The sequence below is a fragment of the Caloenas nicobarica genome, chromosome 16, assembly GCF_036013445.1.
Source record: "Caloenas nicobarica isolate bCalNic1 chromosome 16, bCalNic1.hap1, whole genome shotgun sequence".
Taxonomy (NCBI): domain Eukaryota; kingdom Metazoa; phylum Chordata; class Aves; order Columbiformes; family Columbidae; genus Caloenas; species Caloenas nicobarica.
Window position 1 is genome coordinate 12997998 of NC_088260.1, and position 22020 is coordinate 13020017.

A 22020-nucleotide genomic window follows, 5' to 3' on the forward strand; every position below is an offset into this window, starting at 1 on the left:
GACAGCCGCTCATGTCATGCAGGTGTTGCAGGACATGCCGCTGCCCCCGCTGGGGCATGGGAGGCCGGGTGCCCGTGGGCAGGAGTGTGCAGGTGTGCTGTAGTATGACGTCACTTGCTGTAGTGTGATGTCACTTGCTAGATGTGACGTCAGCGGCGACCTCGCGCACGACACGGTGGCGCCGTCGCCCCGCCCCCCGCGCCCCCCTGCTCCGCCTCCCGGCACAAACGGCTCTTGCGCGACGGTCCCTAACGGCCGTGGGGCGTACCATCTATCGGCCCGGCGGGGGAGGAGCTCCCAGAGCCGCGGGAGAACTGCTCTCCCGAGCGGCGGCCGCTGTGGCGCGGGGTGGGTCTCGGTTGTCTGTGCAGAGCGGAGACCCCGAGAGGGCGGCGGAGCGAGGCGAGGCGAACCGCCGGTGCGCGGCCGCCCGCGGTCTCCCCCCGCCGCCGCCGTGGTCCGTCCCGCCGGGGCCGGGCGGCGCATGCGCAGCGCGGGGCGGCGGCGGCGGCCGGACGTTGGGAGCGCGGAGGAGGAAGGCGAGAAAATGGCGTCGACGGGTGAGCGGGGCCGGGGGGGGGGCGGGCCGGCCCGGGGCCTCCGCGGGGACCGTCTGGGCGGGAGCGGCTGGAGCCGAAGCGGCGGCCGCCAGGACGGGCTGAGGCGGGGGCCGCGGCCGGCGGCGGGGCCGGGGGGCGCGGGGCGGGGGCCGGGCCGCGGGCCTGTCACGGCGGGGAGAGGCCCCGGGGCCCCCGCGCTGGGCGCTCCGGCTCTTCCCGCCTGGGCCGCGGGTTTCCCGGCCCCTACCCAGCCCGCGCGTCCCCAGCGCCGCTGTCCCGGGCCCCTCCGGTGCCTCCCGGGGGTCGCAGCGCCCAGATTGTCCCTCCTTTGTATTTATTAAAGGATTATTTACATTAGTGGGTCCTTGGCGCTCCAGCCCCAGTAGATTCGTTGAGTTCCGCTCTCTCAGGAGATCACTGTCCTTACTAAAAGCTTTTACTGTGCCTTCTGCCTTTCTGGTGGTTGTTCAGGACGGTTTCTGGTGCAAATGTAATTTTTTTTGGTGAGTAAAACCGGTGAAGCATCACAGAAGGACCCTCACACAAAAGCGTGTTTCCAGCTGGATGCGAATAGGTGGAAATTGAGGGTTCTCAACCACGCCAGGATCAGATTTAAAGTAGTTTTAAAGCCCGGCAGCCAAAGGTTGGACCTCACCGCACAGGGAGACATCACAGAGTGTGGGGGAATGTGACTAAAATCACCTTGGAGAGGTTAAAAAAAAAACCAAACAACATTACTAAAGAGACACGTGCCCGTGGAATTGTCAAAATGGGGTTTAAAAATACAGCTGTCTTTCCACTTAATGCATGGAAATGTTCTTCCGTGGGAGCTGCTATTTTCGGCTGCGCTATTGTGCTCTTGAGCCTTGTGAAACAGAAGGATGAAGATTAATTTCCCCCTGGAAATAAAGGCTCAGAGATGGTTTTAGCTAAATGAACCATAATATTTTTTTTTTCGTAATGTTTTGCATTAATCTAAATTCGAGCAAAGTCAAAGAGAGGGATTACTGGAGGCAAATTTCACATTCAACACCTGGATTTCAATCCTAGAAAGGGGAAAGTGTCATGTTGAGGTCGGACTGGAGGAGCTGGAAGACGGGGTGTGTGATGAGTGTTTAATTGAAGCCCGTGTGCGTAGACTGTGGTAACTCAACAGGGTGCAGAAAATGAGCGGCTGAGGGAGCTGGGGGGTTCAGCTGGAGAACAGGAGCTGAGGGGAGACCACCTGATCTCTGACCTGCCTGAAAGGAGCTTGGAGCCAGGGGGGGTCGGGCTCTGCTCCCCAGGAACAAGCGCCAGGACCAGAGGAAACGGCCTCAAGTTGCGCCAGGGGAGGTTGAGGTTGGATCTGGGGAACAATTTCTTCCCCCAAGGGCTGTGGGGCATTGGAACAGGCTGCCCAGGGCAGTGGTGGAGTCACCATCCCTGGAGGGGTTGGACAGACGTGGCGATGAGGTTCTCAGGGACATGGGACAGTGCCAGGGCTGGGGCAATGGTTGGACTCTTGATCTTGAGGGGCTTTTCCAACCAAAATGATTCTGTGAGTCTGGAGGTTTGGGTGGCTGGAGGGTGAGGGGGTTTGGAAAAGAGGAGGGGGTGTCTGGAGGACACAGGGGAAGGTGGACGAGGGGGAATGGGCATTAATGGTTTTTACCACTCAGGATTTAGCAGAGCATAGAGCCACATGCAGACTGGAAAAAAAGAGCAGCGACCCTGTATTTAACAATCTAGATTTTTCAGTATTAAGCCTGACAACCTGTAGGGAAAGCAGGAGCGGTGCCAGAGCAGTTTAACAGCTTTTGTGGCGTGTCCCAGGAGCGGGGAAACCCTTGGATGGCAGTTCCGCAGTTTATTATAATGCACGGTATTTCTGTTGTCTTCCTTGTGTCCTCACACCGATTCCTGCGCTCTGGTGCAAGCTCGAAATAATTGATATCTGTGAAAAATCTCTGCTGGAGTCACGACATTTCCTTTCCTGTCTGTCAATACGTGCCCCAGGGTCTGAGCTCTGGCATCAACGCAGGGAAGTGCAAAGGAGGAAAAGCCATAAGCTGGGGAGGAGCAGAGTACAGTTTAATTAGGGGTGAATCCGCAGCCTTAAGATGCAGGAGGTTCTGGTGTATGAAAGGAGTATTTTTAAAATGATTCCTGGTGCCCAAAGGTGCAATTGCGATAGAAACACTGAAACCTCGTCCCACACACAACTATGTGGCTCTGCCTGCGAAAAGCTCCGCTAACGTCCAGCAGCAGGTTCCTGATCTCTGCTCCCAGCAAAGCTGGAATCTACCTGGGAAAGTCTGGCCTAAGCCACGAATTCATTGTTTGCTCTGGAAGTTTGAATGGAAACTGGAGTTACCTTGGAGGGAAAACGAACTTTTAGGAGCTGTAATCATCTTAAATATAGCCTCGGAATTGCCGTGCGGATGCATTTTCCGTCCCCGCCAGCAAACCACTCCAGCGCAGACTTTTCTACTTGGATTTTCAGGATTTCAGTTCTCCTCTAAATCAGAATATTGGCGTGGATTTGGGCTTTGGGGAGGGAATTACTGTCTTAAAACTTTCCAGCCATTCGTTTGCGTCCTGGAAATTTAAATAGAGCGAAGTGTGGTGGTTTCTGCACACCACAGAGCTCGCAACCTGCCCCTTTGAAAGCAGGGGGGTGGGTTTTTCAGTGTCAGCCCCAGTGTTTCCTTTGTTCCCAAACAAAACACCCTCCTGCCAGCCCCCTTGGGTGTCATCCAAGGTGGCAGTTAAATTAAAGCAGGGTCATTTGAGATCAAAGTTGCTGCTGCAAACAGCACTAACAATGGAGGGAAGAGTGATTTTTGTTTCCTTCCAAAACACTGAAAAAGTGCATTTACCTTCCACTCTTTTGAAACTGGATTTCCAGTGGTTTATAGCGGTTCTTTCAAGCTGCAGGAGGAAATTCCAGCTGCTGTGCTCTTACACTGTTAATTTTGTTAAGCCTTTGTCAACGTTTGTGTCTTTTTTTTCCTTTTCTTGTAGATTATAGTACCTATAGCCAAGCTGCAGCTCAGCAGGGGTGAGTAGAATTACGGTCTTATCCTCTCTGTTTTAAAAAGATGTAATATAAGTATATAATAATTGGGGTTTAGCCTTAACTCGGGTATGTTTGTAAATCCTATGGTTTTCCTTTAGCTTTTAGATTTTGCATTGCCATAGTATTTGAGCAGAAAACGTTTGGATACGTGCAAATTGTCTTGTGATACATGTTTTGCACGAGTCAGAAATACAGGGATGCATTATAAATGTCTTTAAATTCGTTTTTACAGCTACAGCGCGTACGCACCTCAGCCAGCTCAAGGATATGCACAGACCACCCAGGTAAAACACGGGACGGTTTTATAGTTGCTGCTGAATCGCATAATCTTCCAGTAAACTTCAACGGCGCTCTGCCAGCCACGAAAAACGCTGCGGCAACATCAAAATCTGTCATTAAAAGTTGTCTTGGAGCTTCCCACCCAGCCCAAACAGCTTGTTTAAAATGAAAACAACCCAAATGTCCAGGAGCCTCAACAGTCCCCTTCTTTGGTGATATATCCGAGATTAAGGTGGTTGTTGTCGAGAGGATTATAAAAACCTAATTCTGGGTATATGTTTGACACCACCATGTCAGTGGGTGTTTTACTCAGTGATGTAGGAGAGAAAAACCTAAAAAAAAGAGAGGGGGAGAAATTGCCGTTTTTGAAATCGCGGCGGTTGGACAAAGAAGGAAGAAATAGATATTTTCACGGAGGTATTGTTGGTAAAACTATTAATACTCTCAGTTGGCTAGACTGCAAAATGATGCTGATTTTTGAGTGAGTAGTTAAACCATGTTTATTTTTAATCTGTAGAATCCAAATTACTAAAACCACATTTGTACACACACAGCGACTGTGTTTTCCCAGGTAAACTTGTGGCCTAGGTTTATTTTCCCCTGCCTCTCCAGAGAGGTTTCTGAAGGGAAGATCCTGCCACCTGGGAGTGTATCTGTATTATGGAGATAAAAACCATCACATTGTTGAGTTGGAGCATTACCGAGCAGCTTTTAATGGGCTAATTCTGGTTGTGGCAACAGCTTGGCTACCAGAGGTGCAGGTGACATGGAAGGACACGTGTAAGAACATGAGGCAGTGACAACAGCCTCTAATGTGAGACTAAAACCAACTAAATGAACCAACGAAACTCAGCTGTGGGCAAATAGCCATGGGAGGTTTGCAGCGTTTTCTGCCTCCTGATGTAGCACGGACCTGCTGGAGAGGGGCCAGAGGAGCCACAAAAATGGTCTGAGGCTGGAGCAGCTCTGCTGGGAGGACAGACTGAGACAGTTGGGTTGTTCAGCTGGAGAAGAGAAACTCTGGGGAGACCTTAGTGCAGCCTTTCTGTGCTTAAAAGAAGGATGGAGACAGAGTTTTCAGCAGGGCCTATTGCGACAGGGCAAGGGGTGATGGTTTTAAACTAAAGGAGGGAGATTCAGGCTGTTCATTGAGAATCTCGATGTTAAAACTGTCTTCACATCGCATCTTGAGCTGTAACTAGAGTTTTATCCTCAACCGAGCTGCTGATGGCACAAAGCTGTTGCCTGGCGTTTGAGGAGTTGCTTTGTGGTGCTGTCTTCACGATTGAGCTAGACAATGGGCAGACATGGTGCTTTAGGGGTGGTCCAGACTGGAAAATGAGCTGCAGGGACAGTGTGAGCTGAGAGGTGAGCTGCTGAACGCAGAGGCACTGGGACCGTTTGGTGATGGCAAAGCCTTGGGTGGTCCTGCTGATCCCATCCTCGGATACCTGCATAAGCTCCTGTTTTTCAAACTGTTGGCTGGTGCACATGAAGAATTTTCAAAATAACTTAATGGCAAGCTTAAATAGGCTTCTTCTAGGGAGTGCTAATGCAGTTTTGTGTTGAAGTAACTGGCTTGTTTTACTTTGCCCTCTGAGTAGTCCCACTCCTCATGGAGCCCTCGAGAGGTACCTGTGAGCATTGATGGGTGCTCAGGTAATTATGAGGAGCTGGCTGCTTTTATGTTTTGCTTTACGTAGAGCAGAGGTGTGTTGTGAAAGAGGCTGCCCCTCTGGTCCTGGCATTGAAAAATGGAGTTTGTAACGTCATTACAGGCCTGCACTGAAATTTGCAGCATTGCCCAAACTTTCACAGTAGCCTTGGCTTCACTCTGATTGCTTTCAGTACATCAGGTAACATAGACCCCCCATCTGTGCACAGCACCAAAACAGCCTCTGTGTGTCTCTCTGCATCGCCTGTGAGTCACTTCTATTCATAAATTAAATTTGTGTCATGTTTGGAGCAGACGTATGGGCAACAGAGTTACGGAACCTACGGACAACCCACCGACGTCAGCTACACACAGCCCCAGACGACCGCGACGTACGGGCAGACTGCGTACGCAACGTCCTACGGGCAGCCTCCCACCGGTAAGACCCCCGTGCCTGCAAGACCTGACTTATCCTGGGGCGAGAGTTAAGCTCAAGTCAACCTTGGGGAGCTCTGAATTACTGTGGGCAGCTCCGATGTGGAAACAGCTCCTTCTTCGAGAGCCTTCCTTGAGCGAAGGGCAGTTTAAAGCGATGCGAAGCTGCGGGTGGGCTGAGGAGTAAATAAATATGCCTGTTTAATTTTTCAGGGAGTGTTTTGGGTGCTGGTTCACGCTGCGGAGCTAAGTGTGGCTGCAGAGCAAAGCCCAGGCCGGGCGCGCTCCCCGCGAGCCTGCGCTCGGGTTGCTCTCACAACCTCAGCACCTCGTTTGCCTGAAAATCAAACAGGTGGAAGTGACATGTGCCTGTTCTGATAGTTGTACCCTCTACTTTTTGTCTTGTGCTTCCCACAGTAGAAGGGACCAGTACAGGTTTGACTATCCTGCTCGCTCTTGCATGGAAAACACCATCTCATCCCGTCTGAACTTGTGGTGTTAACCCTTTAGGTGTCCCTTGGTTTTAGCGCTAAAAACATCCAGCATCAGAGCACACACAATGTCAGTAAGAATTTGCTGGGCTGCGGTGCTGTTTGCCATCTCCACTTCTCTCTAAAGATTCTGAGTGGCGTAATTTATGGATAAAACTAATGACAGCCGTGCCGAGACGTTTCGGGTGAATCTAACCCCGTTATCCGACCGTTTCCTAAAGGGTGAACAGCGCGGTTAGACACGTCCAGCCGTCCACACCACCACCTGTGCATGTTCCATGGTGTCTTTGGATTCCCAGTGCAGATACATACATCACATGTTCATTAACACGCTGTCAATTATTCCAACATGTGCTCTTCGAATGGAAGTTTTGTATGTGCAAGTGTCTTAATGTCTGAAAGAAACTACTGAGATATTGTTCAGTTCTGGTGTATTTGGACTGAATATTCAGGAGACTTTGAAAAAGAAAGTAAATTTTCCTCCAAGTAAGGCCTTGGGTGCCGTTTTCTGCAGGTTCGTCCTTTGCTTTGAGACACATTATAAACATTTATTAGAGCAGGGGCTTCCTTAAATACTTCCCAACGCCAGGGAATGCCAGGACAGACAGGCAGTGGGGTGTCTGGCCACAGAAATTGAGGAATGCTTCACCAGGAGAGAAAATGTTAACCTATAGTCTATCCAGTTATACAGCACTTAAAATATTGAATATTTTACACAGGTAAGAAGTATTTCTGCCTGGCAGTTAGCACGTGTCCTGCAGAATGAGAGCCAGCACCCTTTAGCCACTGTTGCTGCAGGTTATCTACAGGTTTTTTTCCTTTCATTTAAAAGTATATGGACATAAATTTGCAACAAAAAGGATTTGTGGACTTCCAAAAGTCCTTTATTAGAAATGTTTGAGTCCTTTAGTCCTTACTACAGACTCCATTCCCACAGATGCCACAGGAAGCTGCGCTGTCTCTGTTTTTGCTTGTTCCTTAAGAGTATATTTGTTGGAGAAAGAATAATATTAGTCACCTTTTCTACACAGCTGCTTTATTTTTTTAAGGCAAAAAGCTTCTTTTCATCAAAAAGGCAAAAGCAAACTGGAGAAGCGCTCAAGCAAAGGATCCTGTCAGACCTTGGAGTGGGATTTGCCTCAATCCACGCCGGCGCAGGGTGGTACGGGCGATGTTCTCCAGGCAAAGTGCCAGGTTGGATTTATTCTCCCTACACCTGCCTCTCCGTGAGGAGCCAGCGCTGTGCAAACGAGACTGATGGTGCTTAAAGCCCGTCTCTGCCTTTTGCACTAAATAAAGCCCGGGGTGTTGCCTGGGGCATCTTTACGCCCTAAGAGACCTCCAATTTTTGCAGTTGAATCTCCATTTATTTTTCCTGGGCAGTGCCTTGTAGCAGAGGGATGTCTGCAATTACTTCAAAGCAAAGTGCCTTTTTTTGTCCTAACAGCTTATTTTGGGGGGGGTAAGATGCTCTTGTGGTCAGGGAAATTCAAATCCTGTGCAGCTATGCTGCAGGAATGGCAGAGAGGATCCCTCCACGTGCCCCAGAGCCCCAGATAAGGGATATTTTCGCCTGCCCGGGGACTTTTCTGTCCCAAACTCTCCGCCATCCAGCCTTATACCAGCTGCTGGGCCACCCGAGGTGACAGTCACCACCCAGGTTGTGCTTCTTCCTTCCCCAGGGCTGTAGGAAAAGGCATCTTGAGGTCCTCCTGTTGATTTTCTTACGGCCAAAAGAGGTTTGGGGACCTGCGGGCTCCTCTGTGGCCCCCCGGACGCCAACTGGATTAGGGGATTAATTGGCAGCATCGGATCTGTGGTCGTTTGTGCTTTAATCACTGTGGTGTAAAAGCATGAATTCAAGAGTAAAATAAAGACCCACATCCCTCAGGGTTATTGGATTTCTGAGAGTGTCGTTTGGGGGCAAAAACATTTCAGATGTTCAAGTATGAATCTCCTTCAAGTCGCTAAATGGGAATTACTCTCTAAATTAGAGACAGCCGGCCCCGACTTCCTTTTCTTTTTTCTCCCTGTGAAATTCAGGGTTAGGTATGTTTTAAGTTTCTAATGTATTTAGCAGTTGAATACACCCATAGCTGTCTTGCCTGCCTCACTGGTAGAAGCTTGCGGTGCCAAACTGGGTTCAGGTCTCTTTGGGCACACATACCCCCCTGGGTAGCTTTTAATTCTGCTTGTGTCAGAGAGGAGCCTTCAAAAACTGCTGCTAGCTGATGTGAAGCCTGCTTATTTCAGAATAAATCTCTTTGAATCCAGTGTTTTCGGTTGGTTTTCTCTGAGGAGCAAATCCTGCAAGGTTCCCCTCCATCTGAAGAATTCCTAGACTCGAATTACGGTTTTCCTTGTAGGCTTGGATACTTTGAGAAGAAATCAAAGGTTATCGAAGTTCTTCTGTTACCTTTTTCTTACAGTATCTGTCCTGGAGATTTGCCATTTCTCTTACTGACTGGTGGGGGGAGGACAGAGAAGTAATGTGAACAACAATCCAGCTCTTGAGGATTTTCAGAGTACCTAAACTAAGCTGTTGAAATGAAAATTGAGGCCAGTGGGATGTTAAATCGCTGCCTTTCCTTTCTTTGGTACAAACCCTTCCTGCCGCGCGCACTTACACAAGGGAAATGCTCCATCTCCAGCCGATGCATTAAAATTCAAGATTTTTTTTTCCTCCCATTTGTTCCATTGGCTGTGCAGAGCCAGGTGTGAGCAAACCTGCTCCCTTGCTCGATGTGGGAGGGCAGGGCCGTGGTTTTAGCGGCACTTACTGCAGACGGTGCTTATGCAAACAGCCGTTTTTTTATAGTGAGCGGTCAGGCTTTGGCCACTTAAGGACCCCTTTCACTTCTGGTGTCGGTGCTCTCTGTGGAAATGCTCTCGTGGCTGACATTTCAGTGGTTTGGACTGTCTAAATTTGTCCGACGCTCTAAAAATCATCCTCATTTTATCCCATTGGGTGTCATCCCCTTCACCCTGCTGAGCAACACGCGGAACAGGACTTTGCTTTTCAGAGAACTTCTTACCAAAAAGAAACAGTGACCGTGACAACTGGTTTACTAGTGATTTGTGCCGATTATTTCCTGATGGGAGACGAGCTTATTCTCTCGCTTTCATCTTTCCAGGTTGGCAGAGCTGCGGCGCGGAGGCGTTTGGTAGGAGGGGAGACCCAGGGCAGGAGGATTGAGGCTTGTGCAAGCGGGCAGGGGCAGGTGACACGAGTGTCCCCTTCATCAGGATCCTCAGACTAACCAGCAAGTCCAAGAGCGTCGCACAGGACAGAAAACCGAAGTTTATTTTTTAAACTAAAGCGCTGTGCAAACTTCCTCCTCTCGCTCCTCTTCCTCTTTCCTCGCCAGTTCAGAGAGGCTTTGGGAAAGGTCCCGATTTTGTCGCAGGGTCAGCGAGATGTGAAAGTTCTGTGGTGCTTCAGGAGGACACGCTGTGTTCTGATGGAACTACATTTGTTTTGTAAATGAGGGAATCAAAATAAAAAGCTACAGCACAATTTGCCTAAAATGCTGTATAGTTAGAAGGAAGAGTATGTCACAAGTGTCCTGTGTTTATTAAAAATAAGAAGCGATGGAGAAGCTGTTACCTTAATTGATGCAATTAAGATCACATCAGTAAGACTGAGGTCAGTTGGCTGCTCTTTGGCAATTGATGTTTTATATTTTTAGTAGGTCACCTTCTGCTAACAAAGTTTTTAATTGATCTTTTTTTTTATATAAGTCTCTGTTTCATAATTTGAAAACCTGCTCTCAAGGTTCTCAAACTAAAAAAGCTTCCATGTTAATGCCGGGTTTATGATTTGCCTTTATGACGAGCCACATAGTCGACTAAATTATACAGCGGCAGCTGCTGGAAAGACTCATTTAAATGTAGCTGTTTCAGGGTCATGGATATTCTTGTAAAATGGTTTAGAAATAAATGTGCGAGCTGTAAGGGTTTTACCTAAACCAAACTGAAATTCTAAGAAAAGTAAAGGTACATAAAACATCAGGAGCTACTTTGTCTTTTTTGACCTTTCTCTTAAGTCAAAGCAAATGTAAAGTTGCTTTTGTTTTGTTTCCAGAATTACTGATTTAAACTAGGACTTCACAAATGGCTCAGAAAGACTTCTCACATCAGCCTGCTGCTGTTTTCTGCTCTGATTTGTCAAAAAAGCTGAAAGGATGGGACCGGACTTCTTAAATCAATTGGATTTCTTTTACCGTAGGGCTAACAGGAGCTTTGTTTAGCCTTCCTGCGTTGAGAAGATGCTGCGTGCCTCAGCTTGCCCCGTGTTTGCATTGTTACACTAACCGGGAGCTCCGGGAGCCATAAACAAACCACTTTGGATGCTGATGGAAGGCTGGTTTCCAGAAAGCTCCTCGGAGCAGGGTTTTCAAATGGCGAGGGTAGAGCTGGGGCTGTAGGCTGAGGCTTCCCAGGACAGGGGGTTTCTCCAAGGAAGGTGAAGGGTTAATTCATCATTTTCGAGTTATCCGCGATGTTTTTGCAGTGGTAAAACCGGTGCCGTACCTGCGGGCTGATAAACCATCTCCAGCAGCTCAATAATGTGAAATGTTAGCACCGAAAGCTTGCCGAACTGAATCTGATGTGGTCTGTTGTAGGTTACACCGCCCCGACCGCCCCCCCGGCATACAGCCAGCCAGTCCAGGGCTACGGCACCGCCGCCTACGACACCAACACTGCCACGGTTACCACCACCCAGGCTTCCTATGCCGCACCCTCCGCTTACGGCACCCAGCCTGCCTACCCGGCCTACGGGCAGCAGCCGGCCGCTCCCGCTCCCGCAAGGTAACCTCGACTCCTCTCAGCGCAACTGGGAGCCACTGGTTTTGCTCAACGCCTTTTTTCCGCCCGTCGCGCTTGAGCTTTGGTCTTGCGATCCCGGCGCGTGGCGGGGCTGGGGGAAGCTGCGTGGGAAGGTTGTGCTCTGGCGCAGTGAGTCAGCGCCGTTACTGAGAGACGAGGAGAGCGACCGAGCAGCAAAAACGGGCTCTTGACTCACGATGTAGAACAGAAAATGGACCAGTCTGACCAATCTTGAGTCAAAGGGTCGGGCAGGATACCGTTACGTACTGTGACTTCTTGGGTGGATGTACACGGAGCAGGCAATTTCCTTTTTAAATCTTTTGTGTCTGGGCACTGCAATGGTATATTTAGTTTAATTGTTTGCTCAGGATATGAAAGATTTAGCATACATAATGGAAACTTGTTTAGTAGTCAGAAAAACTGCTTTATTTGTTTACCTGGTGTTTGTAGCAACCGCTCCAGTGAGGAAAGGCGGCACTTGGCACAGTTCTGTGTCTGTCACATTACACTTTAAGTATGAATCCTGACATCATGTAAAATCATTTTTTCCCAGCTTGTACGACAAAAGTAGCTTAACTCTTTTTACTCCGCTCTGATAAACTAAGTATTTATAAGAGATTATAAACAGTATGGGACAAATAAAAAAGAAGGGAACACGTGCAAAGGGTTCCCTTTCTTTTCAGACCTTGAGAGTTAATACTAAACGTAGAGTCACAGAACAGTTTGGGCTGGAAGAGACCTTTAAAGGTCGTCTAGTCCAACCCCCAACGTCCTTTCCCTTTCATCGGGTAATGTATATGGGGCAATATCTGCTCACTCTGGATTCCAAACCAAACAATGGTGCATTTAACTGACTGCTTTTGAGCTCATCATTTCCAAGCGTTGTGCAAAACCAGCTGGAGCTCCTGACCATTTTCTTGGACGTTTCACACCCTCGTCTCAATTCTAAAGCCATAGTCTGAACCCTCTGCTCTCTGTTCAGGGGGCTGCCTGGGCCTTTCCTGATGGCAGGGGAGTGTGTTAGTACTCAGTCAGCAAGTGCTAAAATATTTAGTGTTTAATGAGCCTGTATTAGCTGCTGCCAAAGTGCCTGACACCGATACGGTGCCAGCTTGTCGCGCTACCCAAAGAAACAGGTATTGCCATTGTCCTGGGGAAATCTGAGCCCTTTTGCTGCTCCCAGAGGTGAGGCTTTGCTCCAACGATTCCTTCTTGTCCCGTATCGCTCCGCAGACCCCAGGATGGCAGCAAACCAGCAGAGACCAGCCAGCCGCAGTCGAGTACGACGGGCTACAGCCAGCCCAGCCTGGGCTACGGCCAGAGCAACTACAGCTACCCCCAGGTGCCTGCCAGCTACCCCATGCAGCCCGTCACCGCGCCGCCCTCCTACCCACCGACCAGGTAACGTCCCCGCAGGCTCAGCCTCCTGCAAACTCAGGTTCGCTTGGGCAAAAAGGGTTTTCTCAAAGGATTTTAAATGAAAAAGAAGATTTGGTGTCCTGGGAAGAGGGACGTGTGGTTCTTGTTGGTGTACTTCTTGTGGTAGGGAAGAAGAAGCTATCATTGAGCGTCTCTGTGCGTGCACCTGTAATGATTACAAATCTTTTTAAGAAATTTCCTAGATACGGAGTGTGTTACAGTGACCTTTTACTACCTCCTTACACATGGCTTTGACAAGAGGCTCACCTCTTCCCCTCAAGTGTCTTTAAAATGCTGATGCTGACTTCTAAAGTGTATGTTTTGAAATGCCCAAAGCCTGAGGTGCACGAGGCGGGGCTATTCTATTATTCATCGGGTGACAATATTTCAGTGCCGAGGCAGAATGGGAGACTGTTACTTGCATTGCTGCTGATTTTTGCCACTTCTGCCTCTTTCTAGAGGTATGAATAAATTGCGAACAGCTGCGTGGATTTTGCTTTTAGCGATCTACCAGATTTATTTTGTCTCCTGCCAGTGAACTAGCCTCCATAGGATGACTTCACCTTTTAAAACGGTTTACAACAGCACATATGGCTCATAATTGCATTACCTTCTGGCGTGAGCCGCTTCTGCAGCCTAATGCACAACGATGGTGAATTGGCTCATCTTCCCACCTTTTCAACGCTTTTCTGTTCCCAGCTATTCCTCCAGCCAGCCAAGCAGTTACGATCAGAGCACTTACTCCCAGCAGAGCACCTACGGGCAGCAGAGCACCTACGGACAACAGACGAGTTATGGCCAACAAAGCAGCTACGGGCAGCAGCCCCCGCCGACCAGTTACCCGCCCCCGACGGGATCCTACAGCCAGGCTCCGAGCCAGTACAGCCAGCAGAGCAGCAGTTACGGCCAGCAGAGTGAGTGTGCTCCGCAGAGCCGCGCCACGCCGGGGAAAAGGGTTGTTCTCCCTCGTCCTTGCAGGGCGGGCTGTTTCTGAAGGAGGTTTGGCGTTATTTGGGGTCTAAAGCTTGTAGCTGTGTTGAAGGGAGAGCGCGCCATAGCTGGGTTTTGCCTTTTCTCGCTGAAAATCGGCTCGCCTGGTGTGGTGGCAAGTCACAATGCTCCCCCTCGGTGTTGCAGAGGTGCACAGGTGGGTGGAAAACACAAACACAAAATACTGTTTTGGACAAGAGTCGGAAAGCGGCACATCCTTAAATTAACACTGTTGCTGTAAGCACTGTAACAAATTATTGTCGTGATTACATTCTGGTGCTGAAGGCAGGTCAAAGGGCTTAAAAAGGGGACAGGCAGCTTCAACCCACTCTTGTCTGCAGCTCCCTGACATTTTTGTTACAAATTTCCTCAGGCTCATTCCGTCAGGACCATCCCAGCAGCATGAACGTGTACGGACAGGATTCCGGAGGCTTTTCAGGCTCAGGAGAGAACCGGAATATGAGCGGCCCTGATAACCGGGGCAGGGGAAGAGGGGGATATGATCGCGGAGGCATGAGCAGAGGTGGGCGGGGAGGAGGACGCGGTGGAATGGGGTAAGAGCAAATCTTTTCTCCTTTTACCTAATTCTGGTTTACCCATAGGATTTGAAACGGAAAGAAGGGACTGAAAGGTTGACATTCCCAACGGTACTTCCATGGGGAACATCTCTGTAATAGCATTGTTTCTAATCCATGGAAATATTATCCTAGGGGAAATAAGAGCAGGATCTATTTTTTTTTTATCCTGCAGTGGGTTGGGCCCTGGGTGGGGGGAATTAGGGGATTTGCTAACCCTGGAACTTTCAGCTCCCTTCATGGTCGCTCAGAGGTGAAATCCTCTGTGGGGTTTAACAGTAACTCTGGATCGAACACACACAAGCCAGGAGTCACTCACTGTGCCTCACTAGTCGGATTTTATCAGGTCAGGTACGTACAAGGCCGGCGGCTCTGCTCAGCCCCGTGTTCTGCCGCTGGCCTCTCCACCTTAGCAGTAGCACACGGAGCTACGTCCCTAAGTGTACGCCCAGGGCCGATTTCTGCTGTCAAACCACGACTCTGAGTGGCCAGAACACTTAGAGCTTGGTTGGAGCATGAAGAAAGACCCCGAGAAGGTAAAAGAGATGAGGTTTGGCTCCCGGGACTGCTCCCCTTGGAGCTTTCAGGTCGTCTAAACCAGTTTGGCCATTTTAACTGATGGCAAAATCTGGTTTGGTAAACCTGCACCTTCAGCGCTGTGTCTGGCCGGGATGTTTGTTTCGGTAGTGACGAGGAAGGAGGACTCACCCCAAAGGTTCCTCACAAGAAGGCAGCCGTGGCTTTGTGTGTGTTCCATCCCTTCCCACTGTCGCTCAGAGCTATGCAGAGTGTCCCCAGGCGCACGCGTGGTGTGGGATGCACAGTGCCGACCCCCCCTCCTTGGCAGGGCAGCCCGAATCGCAGCTGCCCCTCCGTAGGCAACTTCTCGAGGTGTTTGACAACCTGGTGGCAACCAGAGTTTGGCAATCGATAGTCCCATTCTGCATAGCTCTGGCGAAATGAATTGAAGTGGCATGAAATCTTTATCGGAGAAATACAACTACTGGTGTGTGGAAAGAGAATAAAATGACTGGCTTGTGTTGGAACACGTCTGGCTTGAATTGGCTCGAGTGGAACGAGAGTTCCACGGTTCTGCATAAAGATTTCACCCATGATGTATTTATCTCTAATGGTTTAAAGTAGATGTAGACACTTGAAATGTCTATCATCACATCTTCAAATTTCTAGCCCCTCCGGAGCTTCTCATGCCAAAGATTTGTCATCTCTCTCTGATTTCACCCCCCTAATCCGAGCTTAAATTGCGTACGTAGCCATTTCCACCTGACTAGAGCTTTACAAAGGGTCCCCTGCTTTATGGACGTAGACTTGCTGCCGTCCATAGCCAAGGTGGACATCCCAAGGAGCCCCAGGGGCGGGTAGGGGAACTCGGCCCTTCTTATCATGCTGTGGTGATGGATTTCAGTGTCTCCGGCAGGTAAGGAGCTCGATGTTATTAACGTGCCCTTTTTCATTGCCTCAATTATTTGATATTTTCATTGGCTGTTAAACATGGAAACTTTTTAACATGCTTTGTCGCATTTATATGCTACAGGTTACAAAGTGAGAGCCTTGTATACACTTCAGTACTTAAAAAGTACCCGTACTCAGTACTCAGCCGGCAGCATAATGAAAAGTGGGACTAGACACGGTGTCCATATGGAGAGGAAAAATATACATAGAATATTTTTAACCAAATGTGTTCATTGTATAAATGGAATCCTTCTGTAACTTTGGTAACTGCCTACTTGTTGTTTGGTAATAAAACCAGAGGAGGTATACTACTTTAGAATTGTGTAACGTTAAAAAGTGTAAACATATATGTTTAAAAAGAGAGACATTACGTAAATGGTGTGTACTTTAAGAAAAGGAGGCAAAGCTGCATGCAACAGCTTGAAACTTTGTATTGACGACTTTTATTTTATCCAGTATTAGAGGTGCAATACTTGCTAGAAAATTAGCGGTGCGCTCCCTCCTCTGCTCGTCTCCTTCCAAACGGCTTCTTGTCTCTCCAAAAAGAGTGAGAAGCGTCAAAAATCCTTTTCGGGTGGCGTTTTCCTAATTAACTGGCGCTCGGAAGCACTTTTAGCCGAACGCTTCAGCCAAAGCTTCTGAGGAAAGCTGCGGCTGCCAGTTTGCATCGGCACATGCCGAAATCTTCCCGTTCTGCTCTGTGTCCACAAAGCTGCACCCCCGGCCTTCGAGCCCCTGCTGTATTCTGTAAGTTCTCCCTCCACAGAGACTTGTTAAATTCATTAGCAACCTGAATGTATGGCTTTATAACCGAGGTTTTTAGCGGAAATGTCATCTGAACTGTGTTGTAGGTTATCGCGTTATGGTTTGTCTCCTCCCTTTTGAACTGTTAATGTCAGGGACCTGCGGGCTCGTTTCGCTCCGGTGCTGCGAGAGGCTGAGGGTGCATCTTTATGTACACACAGAGGGGAGGGAGTTGACCAGCGACCGACCCCATGATTCCTCTGAAGCAAAAACCCAATTCAAAACCACCAAATCCCATTTTTTTTGCCAAGTATTGCACTGATAATACCCATACAACTAATGCAAGGGTACCGACAAAGTGGTGTCTCAAACCAGACAAGCGAGGTTGCGTATATGTAAAGGAAATTTGAGCAAGCTGCCCTGAAGAAAGGCATAGTGCCGAGATGAGAGAGAGAGAGACAGATGCATTGTTTGGAGATGTTTTTAGCCAGTGCCCTTCTTCCCAGTGAGCCGCAGCGGCTCCGAGCGGTACTGGCTTTGTAAAGGGAAAGGCCTTCATTTCTTCGTTTATCCCCCCAGCAGCGCTGGAGAGCGAGGTGGCTTCAATAAGCCTGGTGGTAAGTTTTTGAGCATTACAATGGATAGTGTTAAAAAAAAAAAAAAAAAAAAATTGCAGTCAGTTTTTAGAACAAAGTGTAATTTTGTATTCGTTTTAAGTGCTTAAAATGACATATGCAACAAGACTGTAATGGGTACTGCCGGCGATGCCTAGGGGTACGCGGTTACAGGACACAGGGTAACGTGGAAGAATTGAGCAACCACTTCTGTAATTTGGGGAAAATAAATGGTTTGGATATAATAATTTTTTTTCGTAAAGTAACTTTTGATTAATGAACGTAAAACCAATTGGCCTGGTAAAACATTAAAAAAAAAAAGGCGTAATAGTGGTTAATGGTTTGAAAAGCTGCTAAAAATAGCAAAACCGATCACCAAGTAAAGGTGCATTGCTGATGTTTGGGCAATGCGGGTCAATTTGAGTTTAACCAGTGCCATCGAACGGCGGTTGTAAGTAGATAGTTTTGTGTGTGTCGGTTCTTCAGCCCGCAGGGCCTGCACTAACACACCTTCTTATGATTCTTTCCCGACTGGCAGGACACATGGAGGAAGGACCAGACCTTGATTTAGGTAATTACCAAGATCTGCTCAGATTCTCTCCCAGGCTCATGAAACCGAGAGCTCCGTGCCCGTTCCTGGAGCCCCGTGCCCGTCTGCAAGAGTATGAGGCTCCTCCACCATTTGCAGTCGCTTTCTGGCCATTTTATTTATATCTTGATTCCCGGTTCGTTAGAACAGCCGAACTGGTGGAAAACCACACGTGTTTGTGAGACGCTCGCCCTTCTCTGCAGGAGTTGGGGGAGTTTTGGGGAGCTCTGTGGCTGTGTGGGTCAGCACAAAGCTCTTTTCAGGCAGAATTAGCCCAGAGTTTGTATGCACTGGTCCGGTAGCCTGTTCTTGTGCCTCTCACCACGCGGCTCTTCCCGTCCCGTCCTGCAGGGGTGGCTGGAAGTTCCACATCAGCCTCGCAGTATCGCATGGTGCTGCGGAAAAGGGGGGTCGGGGAGCCCCAAGGACGGTGTCTCCCATTACAACCAAGTGGTTTAAACACGCAATTCTCCATGCTGGGCGGGTGTCTGTCTGTCTGCGGGAGGCAGGCCGGCTCGGCAGCAGGGCGCAGCGCGGCCCCGCCTGTGCGGACGAGCTCATCGCCTGAGTTTTCATCTCACTTCGTAAATACAGTCATTGAGAGTGAAGCTGCAGCTGGCCGAGGGGGTGACATGATGAAATGTCGTGCGTGATGTTGTATCACTGCCTTTCCTCGCCCTGTGGTGACACCCTGAATTATCTCCTAGGCCCACCTATGGACCCAGACGAGGACTCGGACAACAGTTCCGTGTATGTGCAGGGACTCAATGACAATGTGACCCTGGAGGATCTGGCAGATTTCTTCAAGCAGTGCGGTGTTGTCAAGGTGAGAGGGAATGCGGGGGAGAGGAGTTGCCCACCTCCTCCTGCCCACACCTTCCTCGTCTTCCTTCAGCCCATCATCTCCAGGAGCTGGTGGGTCTCTGGGTGGTTGGATGCACACAGCCGGGTGCTGAGCTGTAGCTCAAGCGTTCCCAAAGCACCTTTGCAGAGTTTGTGCCTCAGAAGTGTGATTAGGCTTGTGAAAGTGCTTGCAGCCATGGTGGGATGTGTGCGGAGGGTCGGGGTGGTGGGAGTGCAGAGGAGGACGTGGGGAGGCTGCAGCTGCGTTCGTGCACATGGCAGCGGCCACTGGGATCCAGCAGCGCCATTCTGGGCCCGTTCCTGCGTGTTTCGGGGTGTCTGGGCAGCAGCTGCCACCTGTGGTAAAGCCAGAGGGGCCCTTTCTTCTGTCATGGGGTCGCCAAAATGAGACTCCGTTGTCTCAAAAGCAGAAGAGAGGCAACTAAACTCCTGCTTGGCTTTTGGGGAGATGTGACTTGAGATGACACTTCGTTGTCCCGCTAGATGAACAAGAGGACTGGGCAGCCGATGATAAACCTCTACATCAACAAAGAGACTGGCAAACCGAAAGGTGACGCCATGGTATCTTACGATGACCCGTCTACCGCCAAAACAGCCGTCGAATGGTTTGATGGTAAGTACATGGGGTGTGTTTTGAGCTCGAATCACTTTGTTCTTGATTTCAGAACTAAATTTTTGTCCAACCAAAGTGAGTGTTTCTGTCCTTAGTGCGTGGAGGATCATTGTCATTTCAGGCTGGCTCTAGGTTGAGCTTTTGCCTAAGAAGTTCCTGGTTTTAACTAGAACAGATAAGCGTGGTGCTTGGTTGTGGTTGTCCTTAGCTGCCCAGGCTTCTGTCCCGTGTCACCTCCTGCAGCGGGAGTTTGTCTCAGTCCCACGGGTGGGATTTACCCTTTTGGTAGAATTTTCGGTGTGATTAACATCTCAGTGCACTCGTGTGGCACCGGGGTCTGGTGAGCAGTGGGAACTCACAGCACAAAGTGATGCTCTTGCCGTTTACTCCTCCTAGGGAAGGATTTCCAGGGGAACAAGCTCAAGGTCAGCCTGGCACGCAAGAAGGGCCCGATGAACAGCATGCGGGGCGGGATGCCCCCCCGGGAGCCACGGGGAATGCCCCCCCCACTCCGCGGAGGTAACGTCAGCCCTCCGAAAGGCACAGCCGCTGCGCCCCATCCTCCCGCCGTGGCCGGTGCCTCCAGGGATTCACAAAGCCTTCCTTACAGGTCCTGGGGGGCCCGGTGGCCCAGGGGGGCCCGGTGGCCCCAGCGGCCCCATGGGCCGGATGGGAGGCAGAGGTGGAGAGCGGGGAGGCTTCTCCTCGCGAGGACCGCGGGGATCCCGGGGAAACCCCTCCGGCGGGAGCGTCCAGCACCGCGCTGGCGACTGGCAGTGCCCCAACCCGTAAGTGTCCCTGCTGCCCCTGCTCCCAACATCACCGCAGCTCCACCTTGGCCTGGCACCACTGTGGTCACTCCTGCCTGGTGACAACAGCCATCCCTTGTCTCAGAGCACCAAGGAGGGGCTTGTAGTCTGAGATGCTGCCTGGGATAAGTGGGCCTTTCCCAAAATAACGTGCTGGGCCTTCCCAGGAAGTTCAGGGCTGGCGTCACCCCTGAGGGGCTGGTGGACTCGCTCCAGGTCCTGCTGAGCAGCTTTTCCCTCTCTGCGCTGGGACACCGCGCTCCCGCCCGACGGCCAAGCAGCACTTCAGAGCGTTATCCAGCCAGGAACACCTCCCCCGTCGTTGCTAACCAGTGTTTTTACCCAGGGGCTGCGGAAACCAGAACTTCTCCTGGAGAACAGAGTGTAACCAGTGCAAGGCTCCCAAACCAGAAGGGTTTCTCCCGCCCCCATTCCCCCCTCCAGGTACGTCTTCCCAGCGCCCTGCACGCCCGCTGCCTCCGGCTCTGCAGACGCCCGCCTCCCCGGGCTGGGGCTCCTGGGAGCGGCTCCTCCGGGGTCAAAGCTACTGGGTCTTCACCCATCCTTGGGCTGTGACCTGGAGCCTGGGACAGCTCTGCCCGCTGTCCCCCTGTGTGTTCTAGCGCTTGTGAGCCACCCAGGCTCTTCCTTGGGGCTCTCTGCAGCACTTGGCTTCCCTAAAGCACCTGTGTCACCTCACTAGCATCTTCTTAACGAGCCTCTGGAGGAGACGCTGGGTGAGCTGCGCTCCCCTGCAGCATTGGTTGCTCTTGGGGTTCCCAACAGCTTGGCCTCAAGTTGTGCCAGGGGAGGTTGAGGTTGGATCTGGGGAACAATTTCTTCCCCAAAGGGCCGTTGGGCATTGGAACAGGCTGCCCAGGGCAGTGGTGGAGTCACCGTCCCTGGAGGGGTTGGACAGACGGAGATGAGGTTCTCAGGGGCATGGGGCAGTGCCAGGGCTGGGGGAATGGCTGGACTCGATCATGTTGAGGGGCTTTTCCAACCAAAATGATTCTGTGATCTATGGATGTTCTGTTTTTTGGGCAGGGGTGGAGCGGGTGGCTCAGCCCTCGGGGCGTGCTGAGGGTTTTCTCTCTCCCAGGCGGGGACCGTGGCAGAGGCGGCCCTGGGGGGATGCGCGGCGGGCGAGGAGGTGGCCTCATGGACCGCGGGGGACCCGGGGGCATGTTCAGAGGTGGCCGCGGTGGTGACAGAGGTGGATTCCGAGGCGGCCGGGGAATGGATCGAGGTGGCTACGGAGGAGGCGGCCGGCGAGGAGGAGGAGGTGGTGGCCCTGGGGGGCCCCCCGGACCCCTGATGGAGCAGATGGGCGGTGGAGGCCGAGGTGGACGGCGTGGAGGACCAGGGAAGATGGACAAGTACGGCCGGGGGGGCACGGAGAGCGGGTGGGGGGCTGCGGTCCTCAGGGGAGGGGGCAAACCCTGATGCGCAAGACATGGGGACAGGGTCGCATTGGGGCACCTCGGGGCAGGGTGACAAGATGGCACTGGGGCCCCACTCCTTCCCCTGTCACCCAGGTTGGGTTGGGGCGGCGGGGGGAAGCAGGTGGGGACCCCTCCACAGGTGGGACGCCGCAACTCACCCGCCCTGTCCCCCCGCAGGGGCGAGCACCGCCAGGAGCGCAGAGACCGGCCCTACTGAGACGGACCCGCAGAGCTGCATTTACTACCAGATTTATTTTTTAAACCAGAAAAATGTTTTAAATTTATAATTCCGTATTTATAATGTTGGCCACAACATTATGATTATTCCTTGTCTGTACTTTAGTATTTTTCACCGTTTGTGGAGAAACATTAAAACCAAGTTCAACGGTAGCGTGCCGAGTTTTTTTCTTTTTTTTCTTTTTTTTTTAACCCCCCCGCCCCCCCCCTTTTAAAACCGGTTGTTTAATGAAAACTAAACCCGCGCGACCCCCTCGTGAGCATGCTGTGCGCACCCCCCCGGGAGGCGGCGATGAACTGTAACGCTGTTAACGGTTGTGATGATTTTTTTAAAATAAAAA

At 50.8% G+C, this 22020-nt stretch overlaps 1 protein-coding gene across 3 annotated transcripts; it reads left to right on the forward strand.

The window, feature by feature from the left end:
• Positions 1–492: 492 nt before the first annotated feature.
• EWSR1 (EWS RNA binding protein 1) lies at positions 493–21996 on the forward strand. Of its 3 annotated transcripts, none has more exons than XM_065646268.1 (17): positions 493–560; positions 3567–3603; positions 3854–3905; positions 5870–5993; positions 11106–11292; positions 12544–12711; positions 13429–13643; positions 14093–14273; positions 17088–17125; positions 17661–17693; positions 18419–18537; positions 19059–19188; positions 19585–19707; positions 19799–19976; positions 20344–20441; positions 21100–21376; positions 21620–21996. In XM_065646268.1, exons 1-17 carry the CDS (start codon positions 548–550, stop codon positions 21657–21659), a joined length of 2013 nt encoding a protein of 670 aa, XP_065502340.1. In that variant the 5' UTR covers positions 493–547; the 3' UTR covers positions 21660–21996. The 3 variants fall into 3 exon arrangements, with proteins under 3 accessions (XP_065502340.1, XP_065502342.1, XP_065502341.1); XM_065646269.1 differs by having other exon boundaries at positions 494–560; positions 17091–17125; XM_065646270.1 differs by lacking the exons at positions 17661–17693; positions 18419–18537; positions 19059–19188; ... (3 more) ...; positions 21100–21376; positions 21620–21996 and having other exon boundaries at positions 15847–17121.
• The last annotated feature ends 24 nt before the right edge of the window (positions 21997–22020 follow it).

Coding starts and splice junctions, on each gene's coding strand:
- EWSR1 (XM_065646268.1), top strand. Junction 5,994..11,105: donor CTACGGGCAGCCTCCCACCG/GTAAGACCCCCG, acceptor GGTCTGTTGTAG/GTTACACCGCCCCGACCGCC. Junction 19,708..19,798: donor GCCCCCCCCACTCCGCGGAG/GTAACGTCAGCC, acceptor CCTTCCTTACAG/GTCCTGGGGGGCCCGGTGGC.